This window comes from Martes martes (genome assembly GCF_963455335.1).
Source record: "Martes martes genome assembly, chromosome: 8".
In the NCBI taxonomy this organism is placed as follows: Eukaryota; Metazoa; Chordata; class Mammalia; order Carnivora; family Mustelidae; genus Martes; species Martes martes.
The window spans coordinates 123,119,111-123,140,200 of record NC_137895.1 but is presented as its reverse complement, the minus strand read 5'-3'; the positions used below and the strand labels follow the sequence as shown (position 1 = coordinate 123,140,200).

The 21,090-nt window shown below is 34.9% G+C and overlaps 1 protein-coding gene across 1 annotated transcript in view; it reads right to left on the bottom strand.

Moving 5' to 3' along the window:
• The window catches only part of PLXDC2 (plexin domain containing 2), a 446,156-nt gene that overhangs the window by 140,657 nt on the left and 284,409 nt on the right, over window positions 1–21,090 (bottom strand). Inside the window, exon 5 of the mRNA XM_080812133.1 lies at window positions 6,453–6,575. Coding sequence (XP_080668259.1) covers window positions 6,453–6,575 — 123 coding nt within the window. The remainder of the gene's footprint in view (window positions 1–6,452; window positions 6,576–21,090) is intronic.

Genomic DNA, 21,090 nt, shown 5'->3' with positions numbered 1-21,090 from the left:
AGAAATTCACAGATAAATATCCCTGGTGAACATAGATCCAAAAATCCTCAACAAAATATTAGCAAGCCATATTCAAACATTTAAAGGATCATACACCACCATCAAGCTGGATTTATTCCTGGAATGCAAGGATAATTCAACATATACCTATTAGGCAATGTGATACAACACAGTAGTAAAATGAAGGATAAAAATTATGCAATTATTTGAATAGATGCAGAAAAAGCATTTAACAAAATTCAGTATCTTTTCATGATAAAAATGCTTAACAAATTATAGATAGAATGATAGAACATAACAAAGTCCATATATAATAAGACTGTAGCTTACATCATTCTTGAGAGTGAAAAGTAGAGTGAAAAGCTTTTCTTCTAAGATCAAGAAAAAGACAAAGATGTCCACTCTCTTTATCCAAAATTGTACTGGAAGTGATAGCCAGAGAAATTAGTCAAGAAAAAGAAAGAAAAGAAATCCATATTGGGTAAAAAGAAATAAAATTGTTTGCAGATGACATAATATTATAAAATAGAAAACCCTAAAGACTCCACCAGTAAACTGTTAGAAATAATAAACAGTTCCAGTAAAGTTGCAAGATACAAAATCAATATACAGAAATCAGTTGATTTTCCACAGACTAACAAAGAACAATCGGTAAGAGAAATTAAGAAAAGAATGCTGCCAATAATGACTTCAAAGAAAATAAAATACCTAGGAATAAATTTAAACAAGAGGAAAGATCTGTATGTTGAAAACTATAAAATATTGATGACAGAAATTAAGGAGACACAAATAATGTAAAAATATTCTATATTCATGGACTGGAAGAATTAATATCGTTAAAATGTCATACCACCCAAAGCAATCTACAGATTCAATGCAATCTTTATAAAAATTCTAATGACATTTTTTCACAGACATAAAACAGAATCCTAAAATTTGTATGGAGGCACAAAAGATTCCAAATAGCTAAGCAATTTTGAAAAAAGATAAACAAAACTGGCAACATTACACTTTCTGATTTCAAAGTATTACAAAACTTTAGTAATCAAAATAGTAGGGTACTGGCATAATAACAGACACCTGGATTAATGGAACATAATAGCCCCAAAATAAACCTGTTCTCATATGATCAATTAATTTTCAGTAAAGAAGCCAAGAATATACAATGGAGAAAGAATAGTCTCTTCAATAAATTGTGCTAGGAAAAGTTGATAGCCACATGCAAAAAAGCGAAATTGAACCTCTAAATCACTGTACACAAAAATAAACTCAAAATGGGTTAAAGGCTTGACTTTAAGACCTGTAACCACAGAAGTCCTAGAAGAAAACACAGAGGGTAAGCTCCTCAATGTCTCAGTAATGTTTTTGGATTTAACACCAAAGAAAGGCAGCAAGAGCAAAAATAACAAGTTGGGCCATGTCAAACAAAAAAATCTGCACAGCAAAGGAAATCAACAAAGTGAGAAGGCAGCCTATGGAATGGGGAAAAAAAAATTTTGCAGATCACATAACCAGTAACATGTTAATATCCAAAATATGCAAGGAACTGATATAACTAAATAGCAAACAAACAAAAAATGGGTAAAGGACCTAAACAGCCATTTTTCTAAAGATGATATACAAATGGCTAACAGGTATATGAGAAGGTGCTCAATGACATGCATCTTGAGGGAAATACAAATCAAAAGCACAATGAGATATCACTTCACACCTGTCATGATGTCTATTATCAAAAAGAGAAGAGATAACAAGTGCTGGAGAAGATGTGGAGAACAAGAAAACCATGTAATCTGTTGGAAATATAAACTGTCACAGTCACTATGGAAAACAGTATGGAGGTTCCTCAAGAAACTAAAAATAGAACTACAGTATGATCTACTAGTCCCACTACAGGGTATATACTAAAGGAAACAAAGTCACTTCTCAAAGAGATCTCTGTATTTTCTTGTTCACTGCAGCATTATTCGTACTCGCCAAATATGGAAAAAACTGAAGTGTTATAGATGAACAGATAAAGAACACACACACTGGAATATCATTCAGCATTTAAAAAGAGTGAAATTGTGCCTCCGTGACCACAGAAATGAATTAGAGGGCATTATGCTAAGTGAAATAAGCCAAATAGAGAAAAGGAAAAACTGCGTAGTATCACTTATGTGTGGGACCCAAAACAAAACAAAACACAGTTGAACTCATACAAATAGATTTTAGAGGACTGGTTGCCAGGAGCTACGGGATGAAGAAAATAGGAAGAGGCTGGTAAAGCACACAAGCTTTCATTTACACTACAAACAAGGTCTGAGGATCTGATGTATAACACGGTGACTATGACTTCTAATACTGTGTTGTCTAATTGAAATTTTCTGAGAGTAAAACAAGTGTTCTCACCAGGAAAAAAAAAAAAAGCTAAATATGTGAAATGATGAATGTGTTAATTATCTCTGCAGTGGGGATCCTGTTGCAATGTATACCTATATTAAATGATCACCTTGTACACTTTCAATATAGAAATGTATTTGTTTCTTTGTGGTAAAAATTCAGATGTCCCCAAATTTTAAAAAATTTTTTCTTGGTGCTTTTCGTCAAAGGGAATACCCAACATATATACCCTTACAACAAGTGAAAACGCAAGTCTCTTCTTTTTATGGGCATTGATGTATCTAGACTACCATTTTTTAATTATTAGAAAGGCAAGACGATCATAATAGGTAGGAAACTTCCCATAAGCATGGAAGTACAGGGGTTTCTGATCAGGAAATGCCTCTGAACAGCATCTTCTTTCTCCTTCATGCATGTCTGCAACTCTCAAGCTCTAGTCTCTTCTTTATTCACTAATTTCTGTGAGGCACTTTGATGGTGCAGAGAAACACGGAATTAGAGGGCAGAAGACCTAGCCTCTGTCCTGTCTCTACTACTGTTTGCATGACCTTGGACACAACCTTCATGAACCCGTTTGTGCTCCTACAACATGGTGGAGGAGGGCAGAATAATTACTCCTTTCTAGGGATTTCTACATGAAATACAAGAAAATATATTTCCCTCAAATTCTGTGGAAAAGAAAGGTCTACATAATTGAGTAATTAAATGTTCTTCATGCAAATTCTGATGAAGATATTCTTAATACATTTTCAGCAGCAGGCTTTTTAAAATAGCAATAAGTTTGCAAGTCAGTTTTTTGTTAAGTAGGACCATCAGGCTCCCCCAACATTTGTTAATTAAATGGTTCTACATGTACACCGAGTGACTCATACATAACTGAAAGATTATTTAAGTGTAAATGTTATTAGATTTAAAGCTACATATCTCTATCCTGTTTTGTCAAACAACCAGTATTTCAAGGTTCATCTTATATTAAAAGTTACTGATACCTACAACTTTATGATCTATAAAATGGTGGGAGTGGCTTTTGGAGATAATCTTGTATTTCTCTAAGTAGCCCCTAACTTACCTTTGTTCTCTAGGTAGTGCCTAATACAGGTAGAAACTGGGTAAGTAAACCAGGAAAGCACTTTCTTTGGACAATTATGATGTAAGAGTATAAACTGCCAAAAGAAGAGAAAAATGAATGGGGGGAATCAGAGGGGGAGAAGAACCGTGAGACACTAGGAACTCTGGGAAACAAACTGAAGTTTTTAGAGGGAGGAAGGGTTGGGGATGGGTGAGCCAGGTGATGGGTAGTAAGGAGGGCATGGATTGCATGGAGCACTGGGTGTTATATGTAAACAATGAATCATGGAACGTGACATCAAAAACTAATGTACTGTATGGTGACTAACGTAACATAAATTAAAACATAATAATAATAAAAAAAAGAAAACCACGAATCAAGGAATGGAATTTACATTTCTAAAGAGGGGCGTTAGTATAGTCCATCTCCTGGTTTAGGGACCTACAATCCTAAACCTTTTCTTTCACTATCACCACAAAATCTAGTGACACTGTTCCTTATCTCAAAGATGAAGTTGTTATTTAAGCTCATCTGTCTGAGCCCATGAGTTGCTACACCATCCTATGTGCTTACTGGAATGGAGCTATTGGAATTGAGCACCCCTGCAGGGCTTATTGAACCCTAATCAAGTTATCTCATCAGTAATGGATGCCAGCTTCTCATTTTCAAAATAAAAACAGGCAAATAGGATGAACTCAGGCCACTTCATGTCACCATCAACTCCAAATTTTCTGATTCTGTGCCCAGGCAGACTTCTGATCATTAGTAAAAATTATACTTTTTTAATTTGCTATTTCTAAGCCATCAAATTATTTTTCTACAAAGTGTTTTTTAACTTATCTAGTTTTTGTGCATTACTATTCTGTGGCTCACTTAGATTTCAGCCATCATCTATGCTGCCTATAATATCTGGAAGCATCATCTCATTTTTAAAATCTAGTGCTTTAATGTTTATAGAAATATATTAGAAGAAATTATCTGAACTGCTGCTGTCTCTTTTAGAGAAATTTTGTTTTCCTAAACTATTGAATTTCCCATCCTTAAGCATTCTTTCAGTGATCCTTATTAATCAAAGTTGGAAATATTTCAGTAAGTTGCTACTGTATAAAAGGACTTTGTGAGCAGCCTTACAGTATTCAAAAGCATTTCATTCATTTAATAAAACACGAACAATAAATGACAGTTTTCACTGTCATATTGTGGGACCTCAGTATTCCCTTTGGTCATTACACAGAAGATAGTTCAATAAAGTAAAATATAGTAACTCTTAAGTATTTTTAGAATTCTTAGAATTAAAAAAACTATCCTATGTATTTATTTTTTAAATTTATTCATTCACTGAATAATTATGGAAGACCTACTATGTTTTCAGTTCTTGTGTTAGGCAGTGAAGAAAAAATGATTTCTTATAGTCACTGTCCTTGTTTTCAAAGATTTTAGTGCCCAGTTGGAGTGCCATCCATTAATTTTTAGAAATTACTCAAACAAAAGTAAAATTCAAATATTAAGAGCTACCTAGGAATGTGGTATATGAGAAAGTATGCGGAGGGTGAGATGAGACACTTACCTATTATGCTTTATGATTTTGATGCTAATATTATGAAAACTCTGTCATTAGAATCCTGTGCCCATTAGTGAATGCCTCCAGTATCACCAATAAGTGGCACAGCTTAGAAAAGAATCAACTTTCTTCAAATCATTTTCTATTTACTAGGGTGATTGTGTAAGGAAGTTCATGAAATAAGTTTCAGATAAGCTTCTGGCTGTAGTTCTGACTCAAGTATCCTTACAATCTATTCGTACATCTTTGGCATTAGCACCTTAACTTTTTTCTAAGAGGTAGGACAGAGTATAACAGTGCTTAAAATAATAGGAGAAGGTAATTATTATGACTAATGTGGGAGTTACTTCATACTGGAACATACTTTAGTGTTATTCAAGTTGTTTGAAATGTGTTTCTCAAGGTGTATAACTACCTATGTTTAGCTTCTTTTTTCATTTGCTATTTTGACCTGTAAAATGGCTTCATCACACTGGTCAGAAGATAACTTTTAGTAAAATGATCACATTTCCTCAAAGCTGCTGTCACTGTGAAGTCTATACTACCCACTAGTAAATATCCTCCTTGGTCTTTAAGATAAGAGTAGAAATAACTGTTCATACCAAATAGTTCCATTATTTTAAAAGATGAAATTGTCATTTGGACAAATAAATACTGTTTTTATATTATAGAGTACAGAAATTTCTATCTTTACTTTTCCAAAACAAACTTTTCTTTTCCTATTTTCTCTGCCAAAGTTACAGCCTTCCATAAGATCCAGATATGAAAATCCAGATATGTCTTCAGAACTTTACATTTTTTGGATTTGAATAGCATTTAATGATCTAGCCCAGGTTTTCTCTATTTTATATGTCCCCAGAAGAAATAGTAGGGATAGATTGTTGTCAGTGTCCTTGCTAAATCCTGGTAGGCTCTATTTCCTATTTTTAAAGTCAGGAGAACTTAATTTTCATAAGTGCATTTTAACCATGCACTACCTTATTTTTTAAAAGGTGTGTTCATGTTATGGTATATATGTTTCATAAGTTTTGGAAATTTAACATCAATATATTATATCATGTACCTCTATTTGAAGATAACAAATTATCCTTATTTAACTTTTTTTTTAATTTGCAGTAAGGACTCACAGTAAATAGCATCAAATAAATGTATCTGCTTTGTTTGAGATGCCATTTACAGCAACTTATTTATTATAATGCCTAACAGATGTTAACAAATATTTGTTGAATGAATAAATGAGTGAACAAATGAATGAGTGACTCGACTATATACTTCAATCCACATATCAACAGGTATAGTATTTGTCATTGCAAGGCATTTGTATCAAGCACTTTCTAATCCAATTTACCAAAAAAACTCCAGGTTAACAAAAGATTAATATGAATCTGATTATCAATATTTAAAAGTACATATTCAGTAAAGAATAAGCTAACCAATACATACCATTATCAAAATATCTGACTGTTGAATTTCTGGATACACTGGGATCGAAATTTGCCATTAAAGGTGCGATGTACTGTGTGGCCGTTAGCATTCGATGTACAACTTCTCCAGTGTATATGAAACCTGTCATTGCAAAAACATGAAACATGTTAAGGAAAAGCCCAGATGAAGTTTTACCTCCAAACTTAATTACAGTCATATTTTGAAAATAAAATATCACAGTAGCTAAAAAAAAAAAGGCATATAATTGTCTTCGTGTATGATGAACAATTAGGCCTGGGTTAAGTAACAAAGTCTCATAATTTTATAGTACCTTGTAAACTGGTAAATCAGAAATCTAGAATATGTACAATTTTTAATTGTGGGAAATGTGACTATTTCCTGGAAGATATCATTAGGCTAAGAAGGCTAATCCAGTAGGTAAGTAATTCAAATATTCAATCTGCCATTATTAATCTCTTGTTATTTTAACACTAGCTGAGCATGCAAGTCCTTTTTACAAGTGAGTGAGTTTTCATGAGGTTTAACTGCATTCTCATGAAGTTTAATTGCATTTTTCAAACTGTAATTTCAGTTTGGGATATTTTAGAAACCACACATGGATATCTTTAACATTAAGATGCAGAAAATGTTCTGGACCTTACTTTCAAAGTTGAAAGAATGTTTAACATCCATGTAAAAACTTGCACATTTCTGAGTTTTAATAAAACTAGAACTGTGTCAAGAAGAAAAATATTACATTTTTCAGATAAAATGGTAAAACACCGATAATGCACAAATGCCACTTCATATACAGAATTATCAATTGCAGCTTATTCTAGCGGCTGGTTGGTGAGAGAGAAGTAACTATGAATAACTTCATATTGAATTAACTTTCAATAGCTCCTATGTTACAATCCTGCCAACTTCCAATTATCCACACTGGCTTTATTTATTTTGTGGATTATCCATGACAAATTATTAATCCTATACTGACTTCTTGCCTCCAAGGTCTTTAGCTTCCTAAAAGGAGAGTCAGCTCAGGGAATGATAACTAATTTTAATATTAATCTAAGAAATGCATAATTAAGAACATATATTAAATAGGCACACAAATATAACATTATAAAATAAAACCCAAAACAAATTATTTGTGATAATGCATTTGCAATGTAATGTTTAGGCAATCACAGGTTAACTAGACACCTGGGACTACTGTAAATCATTTTTTCTGTTTTCATAAGAATTAATGAATTAAACGAGCAGGACTTTAAAAAAAACACAAAATTGTGTTAAAGCTTCTGTTATCTTACTTCATGGTCGGAATAAAGCTTTCATTGGTGCACTGTGGTCTTTATCCTTTCAAATTTTCAGCTATAATTTCTGGGTAAGTTACTCAAAATTTAAAGCTGCAGTTATCTACTTTGAAATTAATTTCTGTCTTTCTAGCAGTGTCTTCTCTCCTTTGACTTCCTTTTCATTTTTCATCAAGGCATAATTGAATTTTAACTATTCACATTTAAAAATGTATTTTTAACTAGTGAAATCTCTACCACGTATTTTAATCATTGATTTTTTCTTGTTTCCCAAATGCCAAGTGATATCTTTCAAAATAAATTCCCTATGTCTTGAGCAGAATTTTGTATATTTGCAATTTCACATAGCTCAAGTGTACTGAAAGATAGCAAGATAGGGTGATACAGTCATTGCTTTTATTTCATTTCCCTGTAAATTTTCAGAGTCACCATCAATGTTCAAAGTCAATATCACATCCCTAAAATTATCAGGATGAAGAATAACTATCTTTCAGGACATTTGAATTATTTTTTTCTCCTATCCTCACCAGCATGCCATTATAATTTCACCATTAAGGTGGATACAAAAATTCTGTAAAGAAAAGATAAAATTATACTCTGAGAATATTCTGTAAGGGACAATGGCTCTGGATAGTTATTTCTCTATTCTGTATTCTCCATGTACTAATGGAAGAAACTTCACTTAATTTAAAAAAGAAAGGGGGCAGTAATTCAAGGAAGTATAATTGCGAGTCTACACAAAATTAACTTTCCAAGGCAAGTCTAAGAAAAGCAGGAGCAATTCCCAGGAAACATTTGCAAAATGCAAGACCATTAATGATTTCAGATACCCAATTCTGACCGTTAATACTTCAAAAAATATATATTTTTACCCCTGGCTGTTTCTACATAGATTTGGCAAAAAAAAAAAAAAAAATTATTCTCCATTCTCCATAGTCCAGGTTTCAAATCATGCAAATCCTTAACAGCTGCTTCATCAGGAAAACGTTTTCCAGAATTATGATTTCCCACATTTCAAAGATCAAATCTCACATCATTCCCACAGAAATAAATAAAAACATGGAAGAAACTGTAAATGTATAAAAACCATAATTATAATTCTGGATTCGTTTCTTATTGTAACACTAAAATAAATGAGTGCCGCTGTTACTGTGAGTAGTGCAATTGCTACAACTACTAATAACCAGGACCGGCCACCATGATTGCAAACATGTCTGCCCCTACTCTCCATCCATTACCACTATTGCCACGGCCACCACCAAGAACAATGTGAAAAATCACCCAAGGATGTGAAAAAACCCCACTTATTCCACAGCACGAGTTGAATTTTCTGAATTCTGAGAACACTCACTTGTTTTCTGTTGCAAGCCAATTGCCAGTTTTGGGGGACCAAGGAGTGAAACGCTTCATGGAATGGGTTCCACTTACTTCCCATTACATTTCTAAATTTTGAAAATGTCATGTCAGCAGCAGCTAATACCTGAGTGAGAGGGAAACCTTACAGGCCTGCTGACATCAGGCAGGTGTGCTTAGGTATTGAATAAGAACCTGCTACACAAATGTAAGAGCCCTTTTGTGGAACAAAACTTTTCCAAAGCCTCAAAAGCACTTAGAGCTGCCACTGTTCCATTTAGACATTTATCTGTTTTCTTTGGCTTTTTGGGGGCATGCTCAGTTGTGAAGAAAAATGCATATGTCATTTTTCTGGTTGTTCACATTTTGGAGTAGTTCAAGCAAAAATATTTTTATTATTTTTTTCAAACTTGATTGTAGCCATGTGAAGGGCTAATCATAAACTATCTCCTTTGATCACTACATGGTTCTTATTGAAAAGGAGTCTTGGGGAAGAAAAAACCTGTTTTCTTTGTGAAAATTCCAACACCTATACTTTAGAGCACGGTTGTAGTCACTTCAAATCCTATTTCAGCCTCTGTTCATTTAATTGGCCAATTCTAGAGATCGAGGTAGAGATACCTCCATTGCAATCCACAAATGAGACTTAAATCGGTAGGTGAATGACATATGAGTACAGAATTTACTTAATGATACAAGCAAATGACATCTTAGTGGTGTGACTAAGTTACTTGACATCTTTGTGCCTCAGTCCCCTAATCCATTAAATGGGGGAGTAATCATGAGGCTGTTGTGATGGTTGAATGTGTTGATACATGAGCAGCACTTAAAAACAGTGTTTAAGGTAAACATTTGCAGAAAATAAGCAATCAATTAAGTTAAATAAGTAAGCAATCATTCCCTCTGATTCTTACCTCTTGAAGTCTTTTTGTGTCTAACATATATTAGCTGATTGGACTTAAACTAGGATGTTTTTATGACTTCAAAACTGTGCTTCATACCCAAATGGTATGATACAGGTTTCTTTGAATTATTCTAGTTTGGACTAAGGTACACCACTGACTCTAACTACAGGGCAACAGATAATTAAAAGCCTTAGTGTCTAAAGTTCTACATTTGAGATAATTTCCCTTTCCTTACATTATGATGTAGTATGCACCTTGTAAAAATATTAACATCCTATTGGCTGCAAAACGTTGTTTCATTTAACTGGATGTGTCATAGTAATAAAGGCTATATTTGCCTGTGAAACCTTCCATGAAACTTTAATGTGTAAAGGGCTACGAAAAATATTTTATTTCATCATCTTCCAGTTGATATTTTTGACCCGAGAGGAAAGGTTGGAGCTAATGTATATGCCTGTAGGGCACTGAACATTCATAGTTAAATGCTGCCTGTAGAGTACAAATGACTGGTGTATGTCACCATGGTCACCTGTGGGATGTTCCTATACCCTAATCAAATATATCTGAAATTTATGGTCCTTGTTCCATGAGGATTTAGAGAACAGATTCCTCCTACTGACTCCTCACTAACTTTATATATGATCTGTTCTCCTTCACCACCCTATTTCACTGGGTCATGTTTGTGGTTATTGTTTTGTCAAATCGCTCAGTATTTGTGGCAGACAACTTGCTGGAAGCAAACAAGTCAAGTCTGAGCGTAATTCAATTTACATTCTGCACAAATGCCATTTTATGAATCATAACACATTCTATAAACTACCCCCTTTCAGACAAATACTTGTTTGTAGTGAAGTCAGCCTTTTAAACAAAACCATATGCAGCAGCAATTGCTAATTTGAAAATTAAGTTGTTGTAAGTTATCGGGTAACGCTAACTGTCTGCCAGCTGCGACTGTACAATGACAGGTTTCACATCACAGGCTCTTTCTGGACAAAAATGGCTGCTAGCAGACCTCACAGTTCACTGTGAGGAGACTGGTTTATACACGTGACCTAGATGGTTAAAGAAAGAAGGAAAAAAGATAAAATAGCACTTCGAGGTTCACGTGAACTTACTAACTACTGGCTCCAGGGAAGTAACTTATAATATTGTCACTCACCAAATATTCTCTCTTTATAACTCCAACCAGCTGTTAAGGTAAAATATATCAAATATATTTTCTATAATAAAAAATTTAAAATATTATGTTAAAATAAATTGCATCTCCTAGACTCCTTTATTTCATTGGCTTAAGGCATGATGAGAACTGCAATTCACAAAACCCATCCCTTGGAAGAAAAAAGAAGCAACAATTGACAACTTGGTTATTGGCTGCAGATTATATTCAGAAATTACCAATGTAGAGGGTTATGTTAACCATATAAAGTGCTTCTTTCCAACTCCAAGGAATGAGCACAAGCCACAGTTGTGTAGATGAGGAGGAAGAGAGACTTTTGAACTGCTAACAAAATTGTAGCCTGTGGTTCTTGACTTCTCCATCTTGTTTCTCAAATATCAATGTGACTTATTCTCAATGCAGGTTAATTCCTAGCAGTCATTGTCAACAGCACCCTTTGTCCCCCTCCTCCAGATGCTTCTGATTAGGTAGGATTTCCAGAGATGGGTTCATGCACACTGGAGACAGTGAATGATAACCCCTGAAGTTGTGTATTGTGTGGACATCACGACTTTTCAAAAAAGCAATGATTGTTCTTGTTCAGCTGAGAATCAAGCTCATTCCCTCTGTTCAGATTGATTCAGGTAATATTTCTAAAGCCTTATTCCTATGTGTGTGGGGGTTAGGTAGGAATTGGTTTCTTTAAATTATTTATGCTTCCACACTGGGGATTCAGGGATCCTGTTGTCAAATGTTGGACTCACATGTGGCACCAAGTTATAGCTGGGAGTTACTCCCCAGCACCTGGGGGTCTGCTTAATTTGAGGGTATGTTGCTCCATGTTTGCAAAGCCTCTCTCTTGAGTCCCACCTAGTCTCTTAGACCCTACTCCCTGCGGGCAGTCTTTCTAAAGGACAAGTACTTGGTTTCCTGACCTATGAATATCAACTATCCTTGGCAGTTCTGCCCATTTACTGAAACCTAACTTTGGAAAACTACATAGGATGCTTTAAGTTACCAGCTGGCCTTCCAACCATGTTCCATCTTGCTCTAGAGAGGGGAGCTCATGCCCTGCTGTGGCTTTAACTTCATCCCCAGGGTGCTCCATTACCATGAAAAATAATAAAAATTGCCCCGTCCTTTCCTAAGGAAATCCATTTTTTTAATGACCAGAAATAGCCCTGGAAACAAGATGGCCAAATATAAAGAGAAGCAATATTCAGGTAGGAAACTTTTTTTCCAACACCATCAGACCTTACTATACTTATTCACTAATCTGTGGTGTTGCATAAATACCGGGGAAATTTAAAGTAAAAATTTTATATAACAAGAGAACACCTCCTTTGAATTCTTGCCTGGAACTGTGACCTGTTCAGCCTACAGTTTACAAAACAAATTTTATTCCACATATTTGAAATTATAACTATGCCTCCGTACTTCTAAAGATGAGTTTGTTTCCCATCCTTGTTTAGACATTCCTAGGAGATACAGAGACCTCATCCCTAAGTTCCCAGTCATGTCATAAAAGGTCTTGAGTATACTGACAATCTCTTCCTTGTCCTTCTGTTTTCAGTGCAAGAGAAATACCATTCATCTAGACAGGAAGGAAGCTCTGGAAGGGAGTAGAAGAGCTTTGTTTTCTCAAAGACCACCATCTGCATTGCACCACCAGGTTCAAATCAAGCACTTGCTTCTTCCTCTTTTCTAGCCTAACTAAAGTATTGTTGCCACATACTGCCTCAGATGGTTTTGGTTTTAATGCCTTTAGCATTTAAATTCTAGACCCAATCTACTGCCATATATATACTGTTTAGTAGACGATATTAAATAGTTTATGTGCATATATATATATATGTATGTATGTGTGTATATATATGTATATATATATACATATATGTGTGTGTGTGTGTGTGTGTGTGTATATATATATATATAAAATACACATGCAATGTATTTGTATGTGTGTGTGTGTGCATTTCTCTCCATGAGGAGTCAAAGTAGACTGGGCCAACCCAGGTTTGAGTTCATCTTTTCCAAGCTGTATGATCTTATGTCATTACTTACTCTCACTGAGTTGTAAATTCTTCTGTGAAATTAGGTTAAAATTAATCCCTTCTCAACAACACTGTTGGGTGCAGTGAAGAAAGACTACAGACATGTAGCTGCAATTCTACCACTCCACACATATATTTGGAACATCTGTATTGCCCAGTGACATTGTTTCAGAGTCAGAGTTCTGTGGAGGCTCGCTCTGCAGCTAGATTCCTCTCCTCGTCCACTCTTGTTCTCCACAACCGTGGTCAGTTTCCAACTGTGCTACTTCCAGTCTCCTTGAGATATGTACCCTTTTATGGCCTTTGAATTGTGATGGCAACTGTATTTCCCCAGAAGTTTTAGTAGTCTGATCCCTTAAGAAGATAAACTGTCAGTGAGAGGGACAAAATAACCTTGCAAAAGAGTGTTGACTCAACTGTATATTCATATTACACTTTGGACTTTATAGTTTCAATATGCCCTACAATTTGAACATTCAAAACACTAGATGCCCAAAGATAAACTCACTCTATTTCAGAAAAGTAAGGAATTTATGTATTTGGTTTTGTGTGTGTATATAAATATATATATATGTGTATACACACACATAACATTTTATTATATATTTTTGTTTTATATATTTCATAATTTTATATTATATTATATTATGTCATGTTATGTTATATTACATTATGTTATATTATTCATATACTTCTCGGTTGCTAAGAACCAACCTGAGATATTGACAGGAATCGGCTTTCAACACAGCCAAAGAAAACAAGCAAGTATTCTTTGATAGCAAAATGAAACTTCTGTTGTGGAGTAGCAGAGTTTTTGCATCCCTACATTATTCTTATATTATTCTCTCTTGAAAGAGAGAGAGAAAGTCTTAGAGTATGTAGATTATAAATCGACATGCATATTGAATATCTTAAAATCTGAAGTATAAAATCCTTAATGCCAGTTAATAATCCAGTTAGCTTACTTCCTCTCAAAGCATTCAGGATATGTTTTTACTCACTTCTCTGACCCAGATGAACCCAACTCATCAATATCTTGGTTAATACCACCTAGACTGAGATTTTCAAAAATGCATTTTTTTCAAAAGTATAATGTATTCTTCCATAAAATTTATGAGGTCTATTATAGGAAACACTGTAGTTACTGAGAGAGGTGAGAAATTGAAGGCACCCTTCAGACCTTCTTTCTACATCCATGCCTTGGGTTTCTTTTGCAACTCTCACTCTCGAACTAAATGAATAAACAAACAAACAAAAAAATTAAGTTTATTCAGGGTCATCTCTTCCTAGTGTGGTCCCAGGGGAGAGTTCATTAGAAGATATATTCTTCCAGCACAGTTATTATACAGAATTACTTGCATTGATTTGGTATATGGTCACTGAAGCCAAAAAGAATAGAATGTGGTTAGTACTACCATTTATCTCACAGATTAGATCCTAATTCAAGTGTAAGAGATTCCATTTCCTATAGTACTACTGTGAAAAAATTTGAATAAATTTACTTTGATCAAAATATGAACAAAGCATTTTCCTTGACCTTGGGAGTCTTTGCAAGAGCTATTTAGATTTAAAAATTCTTAAATACATATGTAAATACTCATACACATTCAAATATGGATATTTTGTGATGTTCAACTAATTTCTACTTCTTTATATATATGACTACATATATTAATGCTTTTAAAGATAAATGTTAAAAGATAAAATTCATAACATATGCATAGAATATGTTTATGTATATATGAATAAGTGATAAGCACACATGTATCAGTTTATTTACCATCTAGACTAAAAGATATAGAATAAAGCACAAATATGACCTTTAAAATGTACCACTAACCACTTTCAGACATTTTTTTATTTATCATTTCCTTCCTTTTCTTTATCGTTTTTACACTGTATGTTTATAACCCTAAAGATGATTAGTTTTGTGTATTTAACTTCACAATAACTGACAAGTATTTTTCTGAAAGTTTTTATTTTTGTTTAATCTACATTCATGAGGGAATCATTCCTGTTGCACATGTAGCTGTGTTTCATTCATTTTTCACTCTTGTATCATATTCCATCATACAAAAATAGCACAATTAATTCATCCAATCAACTTTTGAGGATATTTGTATTGCCCCAATTTTTTACCATTACAAATCATGTTACCATGAAAAAATTCTACATATGTCCTTGTACACATATAGAAGATTTTCTATTGTATAAACCTAAGAAGCTGTATAGCTAGATCATGGGGCATGCACAGGTGGACGTTCACAAGATAATGCTGAGCTGTTTTTGGAAGTTACACCAATTGACACATCTACTCTGTGTGTGTGTGTGTGGTGTGTATGTGTGTGTATATATATATATATGGCTTCATATCCCCATCAGAATTTGGTATTTCACACTTTCAACTTTTGCTAATCTGCTAGTTGTGAATTATATTGTATTGTGGCACTTATTTAGATGACTTAATCAGAATTATTTGATTACATTGATTACACTACTCAGACCTAAGTCCTACACGACTTACCTAAGAGTGAGTAATAATGAAATTATATATTTTTTTCAGAAACTCATTTGCCATTGAACTTTCCTTTCTGTGAAATGTCTGAAAAATTCTTTGCCTTTTTCTTATTGATTTCTAGGACCTGCTTTATAGCTTTTCAAAATAATTCTGATACTGCATATATTTCTGTTTTTCATACATTCTTAAAATGTTTTCTTAATCTTAAGTTACAAAAAATTCTTCCTTATTCTAATGAGATACATATCTATATATATTTCTTTATTGTTCTCTAAATATTTTATAAATCTATTTCATTATTTCTTCCACCTAATATTATTTTTGAAGGGTATAAAACATGACCCAATTGGTGGGGTTTTTTTTCTCTTCAGGGATAGCCCATTTTTTAGAAATTTCATCCTATCCTTATTGACCTGCAATATCAACTTAATCGTAAATCTAGTTTGCATATATCTATGTGATGTATCCCTGGGGTCTCTATTCCAATCCACTGGTCTATTTATTTCTGTATAGTTATCATAATGTTTTATTGTTATCTGTTCATCTGAGAGCATGGTGAATCAACTATCTGTATTTTCCTTTAAGAATATGTGACTATCAAAAACAAAAAAAAAGAATATGTCGCTATCCTTGGTCTTTTACTCTTCCATATATATACTTCTAGATTAGTTTATCAACACATAGCACACATGTGGACAAGTAAAATAACCGTGTTGGATTTTGACTGAAATTGCATTGAAATTTTAAGTAAGTTTAGGAGGAATTTGCTCCTTTTGACTTTGAATCTCCCAACCATTAAACATGGAATATATATTTATTTAGTAATTCTAGATATCTTACACTACTTTTTATTAATTAAGAAAAAAGTCCCGGGGCGCCTGGGTTGCTCAGTGGGTTAAAGCCTCTGCCTTCAGCTCAGGTCATGATCCCAGGGTCCTGGGATTGAGCCCTGCATCAGGCTCTCTGCTCAGCAGGGAGCCTGCTTCCTCCTCTCTCCTTGCCTGCCTCTCTGCCTACTTGTGACCTCTGTCTGTCAAATAAATAAAATCTTAAAAAAAAGAAAGAAAAAAGTCCTGCATGTCATTTTTAGATTTATTCCTATTTACTTAGTCTTTTCTGAAGATATCATTATTGAAAACTTTATTTTCAGTCAAATTTTTTAACAATTTGTGGTGGTGTTCAGAAACCCTTTTGCTTTCATGTATTGATTTTACATGCAGCAATCTTACTCAACTCGAGAACTAATTCTAATAATTCATCTATAATTCTAATATTCATCTAATAATTCATCATTTTTGGGGGCTTTCATTTACTGACAATCATGTGATTAGAAAATAATGACAATGTTTTTTTCTCTCTAATTATTATATCTTTTTTCCTTTTTCACCAGCTGAATATTGCTTGTTGTTTTAATGCAGAAACAATAAGCTTATTTTAAGATAGATATTTAAATGATAAATTGAAATCTGCAGAACATGAAAGAAATATAATTCAGAATTTAAGTAGAACAGTTAACACAAAGATATTTTATAAGACTGAAAAAATATTTTGTAAGACATTTAGTATATGTGCTGCCGAAGCGAGCACTTTTGTGAGACATTTAGATGAAATGTCACTGCTGAGGAATAATCTGATGATTTCTACTTTCTATGTCTTCTTATTTCTAGAGAATTCTCTCTACACCTTAGAGAGAAATAGATAAATTTCTTTCAAACTGTTAATCTGCAAGTATCTGAACACCTCTCTTTTCTTGCTACTTCATTAGAGATGCCATTTTCCCATTTCTTTTGTAACACTTTCACTTCAATTAAACCTTCACATCTGAAGCAGTAGGAAATGCTATTCACCAAATCGCTCATTTGCTTCTCAACTTACAGTGGCTTTGACCAGAACAATATTTGCTGGGAACAGGCAGAAATGGGTACATAGCAAACAAAGGACACAAAACAGAAACACAACTCTGGGACACCCCCAGAGAAGAAAGGACTAATCCAACACCCCCTTTTAAGTTAATTGGTACAACCAGTAGAAAAAGACCTTCCAAGTGCAGCTGCAACATTTTCTTGCCTTCCAGGGAAAATTAAAGAGATTCTTAGATTTTTTTTTTTTTTCCCCCAACACCTTCACATTTATATCTGACAAAAAGGTCCAGGGGCAAAACTATCCTATATTAGGTTGAAAAGAGGCACTTCTCAAAGGGGATTGTGGGAAAGCATGGAAGGCATATTATAAATTGATAACCTGCTTTTCTAATATATTAGCCTTTGTGGAAGAGCAGCAAGAGGGAGTATCTCAAATGCACTTTTGTATAACTGCTTCAGACTAATCGGAACTGAAGGGATAAAGTGTTTTTTTTTTTAATTTCATTTTATGTCTGCTAAGGCAGAGAATGAAAAGGTTTACCATGCTGGGAGGAATTCTTTGTCTGGACGTTCATTTGCAGTTCCCGTTCAATGTGTGAGTGGAGGAGTCAAGGTGGCTGCAGGTAGAATTTGGCCTCAGTGACATAACTAAGCCATAATAGTGCACCTCACATATATGTCCAAAGCTCAGTGAAACCAGGGCCATGTCTGCTTTCCTGTATTCTATCAGACACCAGTGCTTTACATTTTTTAAAATATAAAAAAAATAAATAACATCATAAATTTCCCACAAATTGGGAATACAGGAGGCACGGGGAGACATAAAATTTATTGGGTTCATGGTTCAGGTTTCAACATTTCCTTTTTCATACATTGCCATTGTCAGAGACCCTAGGCAGGTACTTAATGACAATGAACTATTTAAACTTTCTCTCATGAAAAATCTGGTGAGTTATTATATACCACGGTGTGAATGGGATATAATCTTTACCATGTTAACCCCTCTCAGGAGTATTTATAGGTTATTAAGAAAGATGACCCTCCCCAACTTAAAAAAAAAAATGGTTCTCTTCTATTGTCACTTACAAGGGCTGAAATCACCCCCCATGAGTATCCAGTCACTGCTGACCTTAAGTAGAAGGTGAGCACAGGTCCCCCCACAACCCCGTACCAGCTTGTGAAGGGTGGGGGCTAAAATTCTGTGAACATGGGTCACCACAGCCCCTCAGGTGGCTGTTATCATCCTCTGTCAGCTCTTCTGTAGCCATGTGGCTCCTGACCAGTGGCTTTACAAAAAAAAAAAAAAAAAAAAAAAAAAAATCCAATTTCGTTACATAGAGTCATTCCAGACACACTTCTCTTTGAGGAAAAAGTACTAAAAAATATGCATTAAGAAAAAAAATATGCATTAAGAATCTGTTTTATCTCCTTATTAGATAAGCTTTTAAGGACAGAACACTCGTTTTTGTACATGCTGCTCAGCTTGGCTTGGCAGAGTGACCACCATACAGTAATAAATTGGGTTTCAACAATGAGAATGGTCCAAACGCCACAGCTCCATATATAAAGCCCCCCTGGTCTGGCCACTGCCCGGCTCTTCAACTTCCTCTCCCACATCTTCTTCACACCCATCCTGCGCTTCAGCCACTCCCGACTTCACGTGGGCCCTGTGCATTTTATGCACTTTCACATACTGAATTTTTCTGCCTGAAATAGGCTTTCTTCCTTCTGTGCCCTGAAAAATCCTATTCACTTTTCGAGCTTCAATTTAAATGTCTCCTCTTGTGTGTAGCCTTCTTTTATCCTCTCTAACCCCAGAAGATCTGATTACACCCTTTGGTCTTCCATCCCTATGCTCGTCCCGACTTCTGTTATAGGTCTTACCACAACTGGTGTACAGTTGTTTATTTTCACATCCACCCCGTGGTCTGTTTGCCTCTCTTCCCATCTGTTACAAACCCTAGAAGACATGGACTAGAATTTTTTCATGTTTGTGTCTCAACATAGAGTCTGGCCATCACTCGTGTACTCGTCCAATTTGCTAGTAATTATCGAGTGCTGGGTGTGTTTGAGGGATTCCACGAGGCACTGAGGCTGGAGGAGGGACAGGGCCTTCCCTGGCCTCCCGGAGAGTGGTGTGTGATGAGGCTGGAGACCAGCAGCCTGGGGAGAGCATCAGACTATGGGAGGCCATGCCAGCCAGGGCCTAGGTTTGGGAACTAAAGGTAATGGAAGCACATCGAAGGGTTGAAGACTAACTGTACTGAAAGAACATTCTGATAAACACCACATTCAGGAGCGTGTTTATTTCCAGAGAGGAAAAGTGGAGAACCATGGGTACATAGTAAAATCTAACTGTGTCTGTTTTGCCCCCTACCTTCAAACTAGCTATTAGGTACACAGTGTTTTATGTATTAATATATCTATCTACCTACCTATCTATGTTTTTGGCATTCAGGCAGAGTATAGAGAAGCAGGAAGGAAGACATAATTAAAATAGGGTGAAGAATTCACGGCCTATTTCAATAATTTTTGGAAAGATGGGATGGGCTTACACTAGGAGTGAGCTGGCCAGAAGCAGACACATCAGAGGGTTTTCAGAAGTAAACTACTGTCCAGATGTTTCATTGGATACAAGGGGAGAGTACTGAAAAGGGAGTCAATGGAAGGTGAGGGTGCCAGTTACTAAGATGGGGACACCAGTGGAGGAGAAGCTAAATCTAGGCTTTGCAGCTGGTTTTAGAATACAGGTGTGCAAGCAATCCGGTGTCATTTCTGTTGCTCATATGCAGCGGGAAGTATCACAACAAAAATCGGTCATATGGCTGATTCCTGTCACAGACATTCCCCCTTTGAATCAGTTGTTTTTGAATTAAGCCCTGTGCTTTGAAGCGGGAACCTTGGGGATGCGGCATAATAAGATTCCTTTGACGGATACACACCATTTTGAGGCTTGCAAACGGGAGGGATTACCTGCTAATTTAACCATGAAACTGGATTTGTAGCTCTGCCCCAGATAAGGTGAGGCTGCATGGACACGCATAGATCAACTACCCTTCAGGGAGCTAAAAAAAATCACTTCTAGCATCATTTATTCCATTTTGACATGTCATATGTGGTTCAAAGAAAAACTGATGCAGAGTCTGGTATATATGACAAATGCATTATTTTCCTGTTGACAACGTATTTGCCTGCAACATTAGTATTTCATAAGTACTACATAAAGAGACACAGCAAATGCATTGCATGATAAAGATTTTCCTTCTAACCTTCACGCAGGCCTCTCTTTGGAATAATCTAAGGCAGCATAAGTATTGACATAATGTTAAATAAATACAAGGCACTGATATCAGTATACTTAAAAATCTATAAAACAGAACTCAATAAATGTAATACTCAGACAGAAGTCTTGTTCTGAGGGTTCCCAACTTAATACAGATGAACAAATATGAGAGCCTAAAAGAGTAAAAAACTAAAAAGTTATTTTTTTCCATT